This window comes from Musa acuminata, chromosome BXJ2-1 (assembly GCF_036884655.1).
Source record: "Musa acuminata AAA Group cultivar baxijiao chromosome BXJ2-1, Cavendish_Baxijiao_AAA, whole genome shotgun sequence".
NCBI lineage: Eukaryota > Viridiplantae > Streptophyta > Magnoliopsida > Zingiberales > Musaceae > Musa > Musa acuminata.
In genome coordinates, this window is record NC_088338.1 from 3,191,777 (window position 1) to 3,204,786 (window position 13,010).

The following is a 13,010-nucleotide window of genomic DNA, read 5'->3' on the forward strand; positions in this document are numbered from 1 at the left end:
CAAAGTAAACATGAAGAAGAAACAATGCAAAAGAACATGTTAGAAATAGACAAACTGTATCACTTGGACTTGTGCAAGTTCATCTGGACATTGGACCTTACATTGCTTTACCTATTCCAGTGTCAGTTCCTCTCTCTTTACAAATATTTCATTCCCATATTTAACTACACTTGACACAAATGCCTTGGCAGTTTCATTAAAGGTAGCAGAAAACAAAAGAACCTAAAGAGAAGAAGCCATTAGAATTCACAGGAAACTTGAAGGCCAAACCTTATATAGACACAATGACAAATGCTAGCCATCGCAATTACTTTGTAAATATAAACAACTGACGAATGAGTCAAACATAAGCATGGTAATTGAGCTTAGAGGTAAGCAAAAGGATGGCCATTGCCTAAAGGAGCTCACATGAGCTGAGCTTGGCCTGTCCTGAACAAAGAACAGCAAGAGAAATGCATACGAGGATGAGAAAACTATCTGTCTCGATTCTTCCTATCCATAAGCTCCCAAAGAATTATCCATTTCTATCCTTTCGAAACTCATGAGCCCCAAAAAGAAGGATAAGGGTGACCCTACAGACATATAGACGCTATGTTCTCCTATTCTTCAATCAATATGAGACTAAATATCTTAATCAATACTCCACCTGTGTAGAAGAGTCACTAGCTCATGACCATCCTTATAGCATCATTAGTATGACCCCGTAGATTTTGTATCGACATGTCCGTCCTATTACCATGGCGTCAATTACCATTTTAGATTATATGCATGTCAACTAAAGAGTTTAGATTATATCAAGTCCGATTACCGTGACGAAATCAAGAAATATTGTATCAAATCTAAATATTTATTACCATTTTCAGAATATACCAAGAATGATGATCATATCAATAATTTACCACCACCCTCAGAATGACATGTTAAGAAAGAACTAATATTTTTTTAAATTTTTGCAAATATAAAATGCAATTATAACTTGTAGAAATGTAATTGCCTCCTTCCTTGTATAAATGTGAGAGAATGACATCAACATCGAGCTTTTAAATTTCATTCATTTACCTTTTCATTCCACCTTTTTTTTTCTTCTCAAAATCCGATTAAAATCGCGCCAAGTCCTATTTGGTGTTTTCTTTTGGTTTCTCGAATCAAGATTTCATCTTCTTCCGGCGTAAAGGAAGCACAAGAGGTCTTTAGATTTCATTCCTAGTGGAGCTCCCAAGAAGTTGGCAGAACCAGATAGAGGTCTTGACTCGGTCCGGAAGCGATGAGTGGGTTACGAGGGAGACTCAGGACCTTGCTGAACAACAGATGGCTGGTTTTCGTGGCCGCAATGTGGGTGCAGGCGGTCGCAGGGACCGGGTACCTCTTCGGCAGCCTGTCGCCGGTCATCAAGAGTTCCTTGGGCTACAACCAGCGCCAGATCGCGAGGCTCGGAGTCGCCAAAGATCTGGGCGATAGCATCGGCTTCCTCGCCGGAACCCTCTGCGAGATCCTCCCGCTCTGGGCGGCGCTGTTGGTCGGAGTGCTGCAGAATTTCGTGGGATACGGCTGGGTTTGGCTCGTCGTGACGGGAAGAACCCCACGGATGCCGCTGTGGGCGGTGAGTGGACGTCCTTTTGATCGATCGTTTGGAATTAGACATATGGTTTTAAGTTCGTGATGTCAATTCTAATCATGAGTTTTTCTGTTCTACAAGTGACCTTCTTTGATCCTTCTCTGCCTCGTGCGCAGATGTGTGTTCTTATATTTGTGGCGACGAATGGAGAGACCTACTTCAACACCGCTGCGCTGGTTTCCTGCGTGCAGAACTTCCCCAAGAGCAGAGGCCCTGTCGTGGGCATCTTGAAAGGCTTTGCCGGTCTCAGTGGTGCGATCTTGACCCAGATCTTTGCAATGATACATACGCCCGACCATGCCGCTTTGCTCTTCGTGGTCGCCGTCGGGCCATCCATGGTGGTCATCGCCTTGTTGTTTATCGTCAGGCCCGTCGGCGGCCACCGGCAAGTGAGGCCCTCGGATCAATCCAGCTTCATGTTCGTCTACAGCGTTTGCTTGCTCCTGGCCGCGTACTTGATGGGCGTCATGCTCCTGGAAGACCTGGTTGACCTCGGCCACACCGTCATCGTCGTGCTCACGCTGCTGCTTCTATTGCTCTTGTTGGCTCCGGTCGTCCTTCCCTTGCTGCTCACCTTCCATCTCGATGTGGTTTCTCCTGTTCAAGAGCCTCTGTTGCCCGAACCTTCACAGGCAGAAGAGACGAGTCAATCTGCAGAACAGACTGAGGTCATTCTCAGTGAGGTGGAGGATGAGAAGCCCACGGACGTTGACCTGCTCCCTGCATCAGAAAGGCAGAAGCGGATCGCTCACCTGCAAGCCAAGCTGCTCCAAGCCGCTGCCGACGGAGCAGTCAGGGTGAAGAAGAGGAGAGGCCCTCGCAGGGGGGAGGACTTCACCCTGATGCAGGCGCTGAGAAAGGCAGACTTTTGGCTCATGTTCCTCTCTCTTCTCCTCGGATCGGGCTCTGGATTGACGGTCATCGACAACCTTGGTCAGATGAGCGAGTCTTTGGGCTATGACGAGGCTCACATTTTTGTCTCCATGATCAGCATTTGGAACTTTCTTGGTCGAGTAGGCGGAGGCTATTTATCCGAGCTCATCGTGAGGGACCGTGCGTATCCAAGGCCGGTGGCGTTGGCTTGCTTCCAGGCTGTGATGGCGATCGGGCACCTGTTCTTCGCCATGGCCTGGCCTGGAACGATGTACGTTGGAACCTTGTTGATCGGACTTGGATATGGAGCTCACTGGGCCATAGTTCCTGCTGCTGCATCAGAGCTGTTCGGGTTGAAGAACTTTGGAGCCCTCTACAATTTCCTGACGGTGGCTAATCCTGCAGGTTCATTGATCTTCTCTGGCCTCATTACCAGCGTAATTTACGACGACGAAGCAGCGAAACAAGCTCAAGGAAACATCAACTCGTTGCGAGGTGCTCTGCTCGGCGTGGATGAACCATTAAAATGCACAGGGACCATCTGTTTCTTCCTCAGTTCACTGATCATGTCCGGGCTTTGCGTCATAGCAGTCATCTTGAGCCTCGTCCTCGTTTACAGGACCACAAGTGTGTACCTCAACCTTTACGGGCGCGCTCGCACATAGCCATCTCCCAGAAGAGAGATCGATGAAAGCCACTACTGTGGTTCTTCTTCCTACTTCTGTGAAGTAAACATGATGTATCTTAATCCGAGATATGATCATGTCGGGACTTGAAAGCTTGAATTGATCTTGGGATCTTATGGTGATTCGATATGATCTTTACCGGTTAAGCTTAGCATCTTCTAATATTTTACTTAGCCTTTAATATATCTTTTTTTGATGGGGAATTATAGGATGGTAGTAACATAACCGACTAGCTGGCAATTCATAATGTGACTACTAAAACTGGTTGGTTGTTTCCTTTTCAAGTCGCATTAAAAGAAAGAAAATATATCTCCAATTACGATGAATCGAATCTCGGAGGATTCCAAAAGGAATCTCCTCTAACGTCCTTCTCCGATTAGATACAGCCGAATCATACTCATCGTACTAACAGGAAAAGGAAATTTGACAGCATTGCAAGGTCAACGCTTGACTCAATGTTAAGTTTGCGAATCTCCCGTTCTGCAGCAGACCGATTCTTCAGAATTTCCAGTGAAGAATCTTAAGATTCGGTTTCTCTCATTGCAATTTTTCACTCTGTTAATTTTAAATAAAAATATTCGTAGAATTTTAATTAGATATTTTCAAACAGACGATGGAGATCAGAAGTCGCAGCTGATGAACGGCTAGAAACCCTCCTTATCATATATATTCCGTTCTGCTTCTTCCTACGCTCACCCAAAAATTGCCGGTTCTCCTCGAATTCCGAGATATCGTATATAGGCTTGAGTTGCGGTTGCGAAACCAAATCATGTAGGATTCAGTGTATTTTTAATTTCAAACTAATCATGCAATTGTCGTTATCACCCTTGATTCTGCGAATCATGCGTGTATCTGTGGACTCGATGCCTGAGTTTGTGGGCGGAGGAGCCAACCCAGCATTGTATCTGATCCTATAAATGCTGATTCTGTGTGGTTTTGCCGTGGGGCTCGCTGCGGTTTTCTCCTCTGTCGTCGGAACGAAGAGCTTGCAGAGGGAGGGGAGATCGAGATGTCGCTCCCATCGAGCCTTCTGCCGAGCGAGGGCGCGCCGGAGTGGCTCAACAAGGGGGACAACTCGTGGCAGCTGACCGCCGCCACGCTCGTCGGGCTTCAGAGCGTTCCGGGCCTGGTGATCCTCTATGGCAGCATCGTCAAGAAGAAGTGGGCGGTCAACTCGGCCTTCATGGCGCTCTACGCCTTCGCCGCCGTCTTAATCTGCTGGTGCATCTGGGGCTTCCGCATGGCCTTCGGAGAGCCGCTCCTCCCCTTCTGGGGCCGTCCCGACGCCAACGTCCTCGAGCAGAAGTTCCTCCTGGCCCAGGGCTTCGCCGGGCTCTACCCCAACGCCACGCTGGTCTACTTTCAGTTCGTCTTCGCCGCCATCACGCCCATACTGATCGCCGGCTCGCTGCTCGGCAGGATGAACTTTAAAGCGTGGATGCTGTTCGTGCCGCTGTGGCTCACCTTCTCGTACACGATCGGCGCGTTCAGCCTCTGGAGCCCGAACGGGTTCCTGTTCAAGGCCGGCGTCATGGACTTTGCCGGAGGCTACGTCATCCATCTCTCCTCCGGGATCGCCGGACTCACCGCTGCTTATTGGGTATGAACAGAGAGCACATCTAATTGATGCGCCGTCATCGTTGTTGTAGTATGTGCACCAACGTTCTTCATCTGTTGCAGGTCGGGCCGAGAGTGGCGAAGGACAGGGAGAGGTTTCCGCCCAACAACATCCTGCTAACGCTGACCGGCGCGGGACTGCTGTGGCTGGGGTGGACTGGTTTCAACGGTGGCGCTCCCTACGCGGCCAACCTCGCCGCATCTATCGCCATCGTCAACACTCATCTCTGCACCGCCACCAGCCTCCTCGTCTGGCTCTTCCTCGACATGTTCTACTTCTCGAAGCCGTCAGTCATCGGCGCCGTCCAGGGAATGATCACCGGCCTCGTTTGCATCACTCCTGCCGCAGGTAAATCCAGATTCATACCATCGAACTACAAACATTGTGCCTACCATCGACGTATTTGTTTGGAGAACAGGGCTGGTGCAGCCTTGGGCAGCCATCATCATGGGCGTCCTGTCAGGAAGCATTCCCTGGTTTACCATGATGGTGCTCCACAGGAAGATCCAATTCCTGAAGAAGGTCGACGACACGCTCGCCGTCTTCCACACCCACGGCATTGCCGGCAGCTTGGGCGGCATCCTCACCGGAATCTTGGCCGACCCAAGACTGAACCGCCTCTTCTTCGGCGACAATCCCAGTTACGTCGGACTCGCCTACGCCATCAAAATGGGCCGCGCCACCGCAGGACTGCGTCAAATTGGCATGCAATTCGCCGGCATTGGATTCATCATTGCGCTCAACGTCGTCATCACCAGCGTCATATGCTTGCTGATCAAGGTGGTCGTCCCGCTTCGACTTAGCGAGGAGGAGTTGCTGGTGGGAGACGACGCCATCCACGGCGAGGACGCCTACGCGGTGTGGGGCGACGGCGAGACGTACGAGAAGTCGATTCATGGGTACGAGAACTTCGCCTCTGCGAAGACAGAGGAGATGGCATGAGGAGCAAAACACGGTGCATGGCTCTACATATTGTACACATTATGTAATTGGAGCGATTCGATCAGGTTTAAGCACAGACCCATAATTGCCGTATGAATCTCCCTTAATAATTTTGCTTGGGGACTGTAACAGATTTTATATTTCTTCATGAATTATTTGATTCCTTTCATGCCATCAGTAAATTCTTCTTGTGAGAGAGTAAATAACAAGTTTTATTGTTTACTCTGACATGCCATTCTAAAATTTTTCCATATGGAATAAGATTTCTTGACCCACGAATAATCACGAGAATCAATAATAAAGGGTAGATTTATATTTATATTTTATAATTAAAAATATAGTTTATTATATGAAAATACAATAAATATAGGAAACAAAACTCTCTTTTTAATTAACTCAAATCCAGTTGCTTTAGATTTTCTCTAGTATGAAAAGTGTGTTTATTCAATTACTAAGATATTTACGGAGATTTATTAGATGAAATATATCTCCTAAAACATTTATTGGATTTCAATAGGTTTATTGTAAATTATTCTATATAATTAGTTATTTTTAGTATTTTATTATCTATATTTTCAAAAATTATATTAGGATATTTATATTTATATTTATAAAAATATTTAATTTTATTTTTTCTCACGTTATTGATTTTATTTTTGAAAATATCATAGGATTTATCACTAAGTATATGCTCACTCTACTTCACTTCAATTTATCACTAAGTACATATAAACTTTTTATTAGCAGAGTTGACAGCGTGGAAAAACATAGTTAAATATTTCGTAAGTATAGAGATTCTTATAATTTTTTTAAAATTATATAAATTAAAAATATTAAAAATAATTAATTATAAAAATATAATTAGTCCGATTTTAATGAAACTTTATGGTCAATGTTATAGATACGTATAACTTTATGACAATGAAAGAATAATTCTATATTGATAAATATCAAGAGAATCAATGATATATATTATAATTCATTAATTATTTTTTTTTAAAAATTATATGAACAATAAATAAAGAAAAATAAAAATAAGGATTTTTTTTAGAAATCGTTCATTTATTTATAAAAAAAGTATTATTGTGTAATCAAATTTCGTGATCCCAAACGAATGACGTCAGCGAGAAGGGTGTGTTGGGCCCACCAGTCAAAGCTCCTAATCATATTTGGCAATAATTTAACTAGATAAATTAATTAGACCAAACCAACGTTAAATGAGGCTGCCGCGTCAAGTTTGAAGACAAAAATCTTCCCTATCCCACCTACCCTTTTCACACCGTTCAATTTTGCTCTTGGGACCCACGGTTTTTGTCCCACTTCGATTGCACGTGCTGAGCGGGTGCGCGTTTGAGTAGATTCTTCGCACGGTTAATTAGCCGAACGGGTTCGTCGGAATTGAGAAAGAAATTAATTGCAATTTAATTTATTATATATGATAAAATATACATCCTATAAAGAAGAAGAAGAAAGAAACGAAGGATTTGGCGATTTGTTTGGGGTCCCGAAAGCTTCTTCGAAGCCCCTCTTTTCTCCTCTCGTCTGGCGCGGCGCTCAATTCGACAGCAAACCCTACTTTTCCGGACCGAGAAGCACTTCGATTCCGCATCCCCCGCTTGCATTCCTCACCTTTCGCCTCGTCTCCTCCCCGGCCGCCGCCGTAGCTGATCAGAATCGGAGGTGGGGAAGGAGGGGGGCGTTCGGTGGGGCCCGTGAATTCCAAGGGGAGGCGCGGGAGATACCCATTTGTGTGCTTGCCTCAATGGTCTGTCGGAATCCATGGATTCCGAGGAACCTACGGCATCGGCCTACTCGTGCGGACGCGGAGGAGGAGGCGAGGACACCGTGGGTGGAACATTCGCCTGCTCTTGCCTCTACTGCGGTCATGCTTCCGTTCGCTCCGCCTCCTGGCGCCGGTCTGTGAGGCGGAAGCTGGACAGCACGGCAGATGGGGCCCGCTCGATCTCGCGCGTCACGGAGGAGCTTGGCGCCGTGGCCCGCGTCGCACGCGTGGAGATCGAGAACGAAGCGGCTGCCCTCCGCGAGACCCTCGTCAGCCACCAGCAGTCGATCCAGAAGCTCCAAGCGGAGCTGGAGGAGGAGCGGAGTGCCGCGGCCTCCGCTGCCACGGAGACCATGTCGATGATCCTCCGGCTCCAGCACGAGAAGGCCGAGGCCCAGATGGAGGTTCGCCAGTTCAAGCGCTTCGCGGAGGAGAAGATGACCCACGACCAGCAGGAAATCGCCGTCCTCGAGGACCTCCTCTTCAAGCGCGATCAGGCCGTGCAATCCCTCTCCTTCGAGGTCCAGGCATATCGTCACCGTCTGCTCAGCTACGGCATTGACATCCACGGCGATGCACCCCCTTCCGAGCCGCAGACCCCTGATACCGCCACGACCGCCTGTGCCGTTCCTCATTTCGACCTCCTACCTGACGACTATCCCCCATTGAGGTGCCGTGGTGATGCTGGTGTTGAACTCGATAACTATCCTTCCGGGGAGACCCCACGCGAGCACCTGCAGAAGCTTGAGCAGCGCATCTTTCAGCTTGAGCGGATGCCAAGCAGCAGCTTTTCCAATGTCATGGATAAGGGAGTCGTGGTAGGGCAGTCACCACGCAGTGGTTCAAGGGATCTCAGGAGTTTCTCCTATGGCAGCTGCTGTTCAGGTCTGAATTTCAATAACGGGGAGGAGTTTCCAGCGGTGATGGATGGTGCATCGGATTATGGTGGAAGGGATGATATGTGTGACAGAATATACACTGTGGATGCGGTGCATGGGGCAAGCGAGGATTATGTTAGCACCCCAAGGGAGCTTCAGAACAGGAGAAATTTGGGGGGTGAGGCTAGGGAAACAGAGATAAGGAAGCTTCATACAAGGCTACAAGCACTTGAGGCTGATAGGGAGTCAATGAGGCAGACATTAATTTCTGTGGGTACCGATAAGGCTCAGATGGTGCTGTTGAAAGAGATTGCTCAACAAATGCAGAAGGAAGCGACACAAGAGAGGAGCTTCATCAAGAAACCATCTCCTCCCAAGAGGATTTCAATCATGTCGATGATCAAGGTAAAGATTTATCTGCCAATTACTTCATGATGATAATTTTAGTCACTTGTATAACTTCAAGTCAATGATAAGTACCTGCCTTGACAAATATGCATATATATTCCTGGTAGATAAGATTCTTGTGTTGTGCACTCATCAGGCTTCGTTTAATGTGTGTAAATTTGCAGACACCCTATATGTGTAAGTTTGCAAAACCCTCAAGAGAGATGCATCTCAACATGCAAGTATTGAGCCACTAGTAGCATAAGTGATAAATTCTCCATCATTGATTTGATAAAATACTTTTGATGGGGAGAAGGTCTTTAAACCTACAAGGGTAGTTGCTTGTAGGAAGCTTTAATTTGTTTGTCTCTGTTCAGTTAGAGGTTCCTTGAACAATGAAGCAATTTCAAAATTTTCTTGAAAATTGGAAGAAATCTAAACTTAAATGGACTTACATGTTTTGTCATACAAAATTCTGAAGTTCAAGGGTTTGTTGTGTCCATAATGCAGCCCAATGCAGGTTTTGCAATACTCTTTAGTTAATTGTAAGTAGTTCGATCAGTTAGTTAATTTTGCATGATATTTGCATTCTTTGATAATGGGATGTTTACTTTGTGTTATTTTTCCTTCGTCAAGTGTAGTATATTTAAGAAATGAAAATTCATTTGATATCACTCTTCTTATGTAATACTGAAGCTATTGCTATCTGTCAGTGACCTGAGAACAATTTGGAAAGTCGTTGGAGTTTAATGCTATTTTTAGATTAGAAGAAGTAAATTTTGAAGTAATGGAGGAAAACAAAAATATAATAATGCTTTGTGTATCTTTCCTGAATGAATGTTACAATCACACTAATATATAGAATAGCCATGGAAATAATTGTAGTCTTATTTTGATTTGAACAGCTAAATGATATATGTTATTAAATCTTTGTTGATGATAACTGATAAGTTGTTTGCAATTAAGGGGTATAATAGTTCTTTGGAAGCATTTCTTGACTCCAGGTGCATTCATTATGTTTGACCTTCTTTTGTTTCAGTTATGTTCTATATATGAAGTGTCTAGTGTATCTGAAAGATCCAGAATCATGAAAGTGAACAAAGCTTTTGTAATGTTTCTAGGGACCTAATAGCTCCTCAAGCAAGTAGTTGTAGCATAAGCCTTCAGATAGCAAGTATGGCGAATCACCTAATAGAATTGTTTCATTTTTCACTGTTCTTTCTCTCTAAAACATCACTTAGTGGAAGTTCATGTATGCTCAGAAATATATCAAATATATCATATCATTTGTACATGAGTCTTTTTGGTATGACAAGAATCGTTATATTTGTTTCTTCATCCAACTAGCTGAAGGCCCATTTCATAGCCAAAAGAATCTCCATCACTTCCAATGGTGATTATTGATGCGATTCTTCTAAGATTTTATGCCAAGTTTTTTGTATTATGACTCGACTTGATGGAATAATTGTCTCATTAATTTGATGAGCTTGAATGGTGGGCTTAAGTTGTTTATGCTCGAGTTAATAATAGTAAACCTATTTAGTTCTATAAACCAACTCAATCCTTCTCTCACTTCCAATGTAGGACTAAACTAGGATATCACAATTTCCTCCTCTTTTAAGGCTTAATGTTCTTGTCATGAATATAACATAACCCATAATCAAACTTTAGTATGATGCACATAGGGCCTGGTAGCTCTACCTGGTGGTTGTTTCATCTGCAGGTTGTCCATGTCCAATACTAAGTCTATTTTGGTATGTTTTGTTATGATATGATTTGATGTGATAATTTAATCCATTAACTTCATGAGCCCGAACTATAACTATTAGTTCAAAAACCTTAAGGCCAAGGTAGCAATAATAGACTCATCTAGTTCTGTAGACCAACTCAAGCATTCTTCCACTGTCAATGTGAAACTAAATTGGATACCACATGTATGGACTTTTTGGACTGTATGGTGCTATCACAAAATAGACTCATCTAGCTTAGGAGATTTGGTGCCAACCTTCTATTGTTGTTTTCTTTAACATGTTTTATAATCAACCTCTTTCATGAATCATGATGTACTGATGAACAAGCAAAGTTTTGATCTCTTTTTGTCTAGGCCAATTTGTTGTTTATGCTTCGAGTTGGAATATGAATATCTTGGGCATTTTGTAGTACCAAAGGCGTACTTGATCAACTTTCACTGGCAATGGTGGACGTTAATCCCCCACGTCGTCTTGTTATCTCTTTGTGTGATGAATGTCCACCTTTATCATCATTCGCCGTGCAAATTGGCCCTCTGAATAGCCACTAATTTTGATGTAGCAAGGTTTCTTTTTTCTCTAATGTTGTCATTGTGGACCTCAAACTGTGCAACTATTTTATCTTTGTCCTAAGAAGGAAGGTAACACTATGCAGAATCTTCTCTTGTTACTGACTCTTTAATGGACATGCTATTTGACTAGGCGACTAGGTTGCATAGTGCTATCCCGAGGGCAATATCTCTTATGACATGATTGCTGTGTTTATGCCTTCTATTATTAAGCTAAGTCTCTTGTTAGCATTCACTGAAGAAGTCTGGAAATATATTTTTTCAAATTTGCATGTATGACCTTACTATTGAGGGACATTGTTTGTAAAGTTGATAATCCAATGTTAGTTCCATATTCTAATTTCACACACTCTTTTTATTCAAAACCCTAGATGTCTCAATATGTGTAAGCCATCATTAAGGTAAAAGAAGTCACCGTATCACTGACTTATTTAATATTTACTATGCCATTTCTATCAATATAATCTACTGTTTCTTTTTTCTTATAATTTCTTCCTGATTTTTGTTTTTTCCCCAGAGTGTCGTCTCATTTGTTTTCTGGAGAAAGAAACCATCTCGGGTCAAGTAAGTCTTTACTTTTTAGTTTAATGTAGTGATTTTTCCTTTTCTTTTTAATTTATGTAACATGTATCATGGCAAAGTGTTGCTTGTTATCTTAGCAGGTATACTTTTGGGTTGTCGGCAAGCAATGTTGGCTTGTTGTTGCTTCTGGACAAGTCGCCCCGTGTGAGGCACCGGAGGTTTCTCACAAGAACATAGGAGTCACGTCATCTAATTCTGGCGCCAAGCAGTTTTTCTAGAGCATAATGAGCTAAATGTGTGATTCCCATATGGATTTGGATCTTGGGTTTCTATTCCCAAATCTATTCTTTCATCTACTTTAATGTAATATTGGCTTAAAATCTCATTTTATTCTTTGTTGTTTTTCTGCTCGTCTTCAGATTGTTTGCAGTTTTACTGGGTTAGTTGTGTGTCTTTGATTTAGTATCTGTTGAGATTGATCTTGTGATGTATTTGTTTTGTTGTGTGAATATACTGAATTGTATATCCGCATTGTCTCTTAATTATTTGTCTGCTAATGCCCTCCTTTGCGGTTGAAACAATTAGACTCTGGTAATATAGCAATGCAGGAAGGCCGTAAAATGAGAATATTGTTATCCTCCACAACCCTGGCATGGTCGATTGTTCACTTTGAATATTTCTTGAGGACTTGTTACAGAGATAAGGAAGATGATGAAAGCCTAAAACAAGTATTTGGTGTCCAGATGAACTCTTTAAAGTTTCCTGTAAACTTCCTACTTCTATATGGATTGCTATAATCTTTCACGGGCAAATTGAGACTTGCTTTGTGTGCAAAATGCATGTTGGATTTATCTGGTTCTTATAAATTCGTTCAAGTGTTTTTCTTTGTCAAATATTTGAGCATTGTTGTATTATTATCACTGTTCTTGTATTAGAAATACACCAAGTTCATGCTATAGCATTGGCTGGCTATAGAACAGTCTTAGTTCAAGGGAATCATGATAAATATGCCATGTTTCTTTTTTTCTTGTAGTACAATGGGTTGATGACACAGATCTTTAACAAGGCTATGCATCAGTTGGAATTCCGTCTGTAATCATCAATGGTTTGCAAGTTTGAATGAAAGTTCTTGACTTGCTTGATTTATAACTCGTAATTTGGAAACATTATATTATCTTATTTCTGTCTTGCTTTGGTTCTTCTCACACTCATGAATTCTGCCATCCATTGGAGGTTACAATATGGTATATCCTCCAAGACTTTACTATTTAAGAGCTATCTTTAAGTTACATGGTATTGTTTTGCATTCATTTGGAAGCATCAAAATCATGAAATATGGGTTTATCTCAACTCATATATAGGATTTAATAATAAAAAAAGAGGAGTTTA

The 13,010-nt window shown here is 43.1% G+C and overlaps 3 protein-coding genes across 4 annotated transcripts; all 3 read left to right on the top strand.

Moving 5' to 3' along the window:
- Positions 1 to 1,140: 1,140 nt before the first annotated feature.
- LOC135598449 (protein NUCLEAR FUSION DEFECTIVE 4-like) lies at positions 1,141 to 3,325 on the top strand. Its single transcript, XM_065092248.1, has 2 exons — positions 1,141 to 1,600; positions 1,732 to 3,325. The coding sequence occupies exons 1-2, from the start codon at positions 1,265 to 1,267 to the stop codon at positions 3,151 to 3,153; spliced, it is 1,758 nt and encodes a 585-aa protein (XP_064948320.1). The 5' UTR covers positions 1,141 to 1,264; the 3' UTR covers positions 3,154 to 3,325.
- Positions 3,326 to 4,143: 818 nt separating this feature from the next.
- On the top strand, positions 4,144 to 5,850 carry LOC135598451 (ammonium transporter 2 member 5-like). The gene is made up of 3 exons (XM_065092251.1): positions 4,144 to 4,774; positions 4,855 to 5,140; positions 5,211 to 5,850. Exons 1-3 carry the CDS (start codon positions 4,184 to 4,186, stop codon positions 5,732 to 5,734), a joined length of 1,401 nt encoding a protein of 466 aa, XP_064948323.1. The 5' UTR covers positions 4,144 to 4,183; the 3' UTR covers positions 5,735 to 5,850.
- Positions 5,851 to 7,383: 1,533 nt separating this feature from the next.
- LOC135598450 (myosin-binding protein 7-like) lies at positions 7,384 to 12,031 on the top strand. 2 transcript variants are annotated; one of them, XM_065092249.1, is made up of 3 exons: positions 7,384 to 8,800; positions 11,617 to 11,663; positions 11,759 to 12,031. In XM_065092249.1, the coding sequence occupies exons 1-3, from the start codon at positions 7,514 to 7,516 to the stop codon at positions 11,856 to 11,858; spliced, it is 1,434 nt and encodes a 477-aa protein (XP_064948321.1). In that variant the 5' UTR covers positions 7,384 to 7,513; the 3' UTR covers positions 11,859 to 12,031. The 2 variants fall into 2 exon arrangements, with proteins under 2 accessions (XP_064948321.1, XP_064948322.1); XM_065092250.1 differs by having other exon boundaries at positions 7,386 to 8,800; positions 11,762 to 12,031.
- Positions 12,032 to 13,010: the final 979 nt, after the last annotated feature.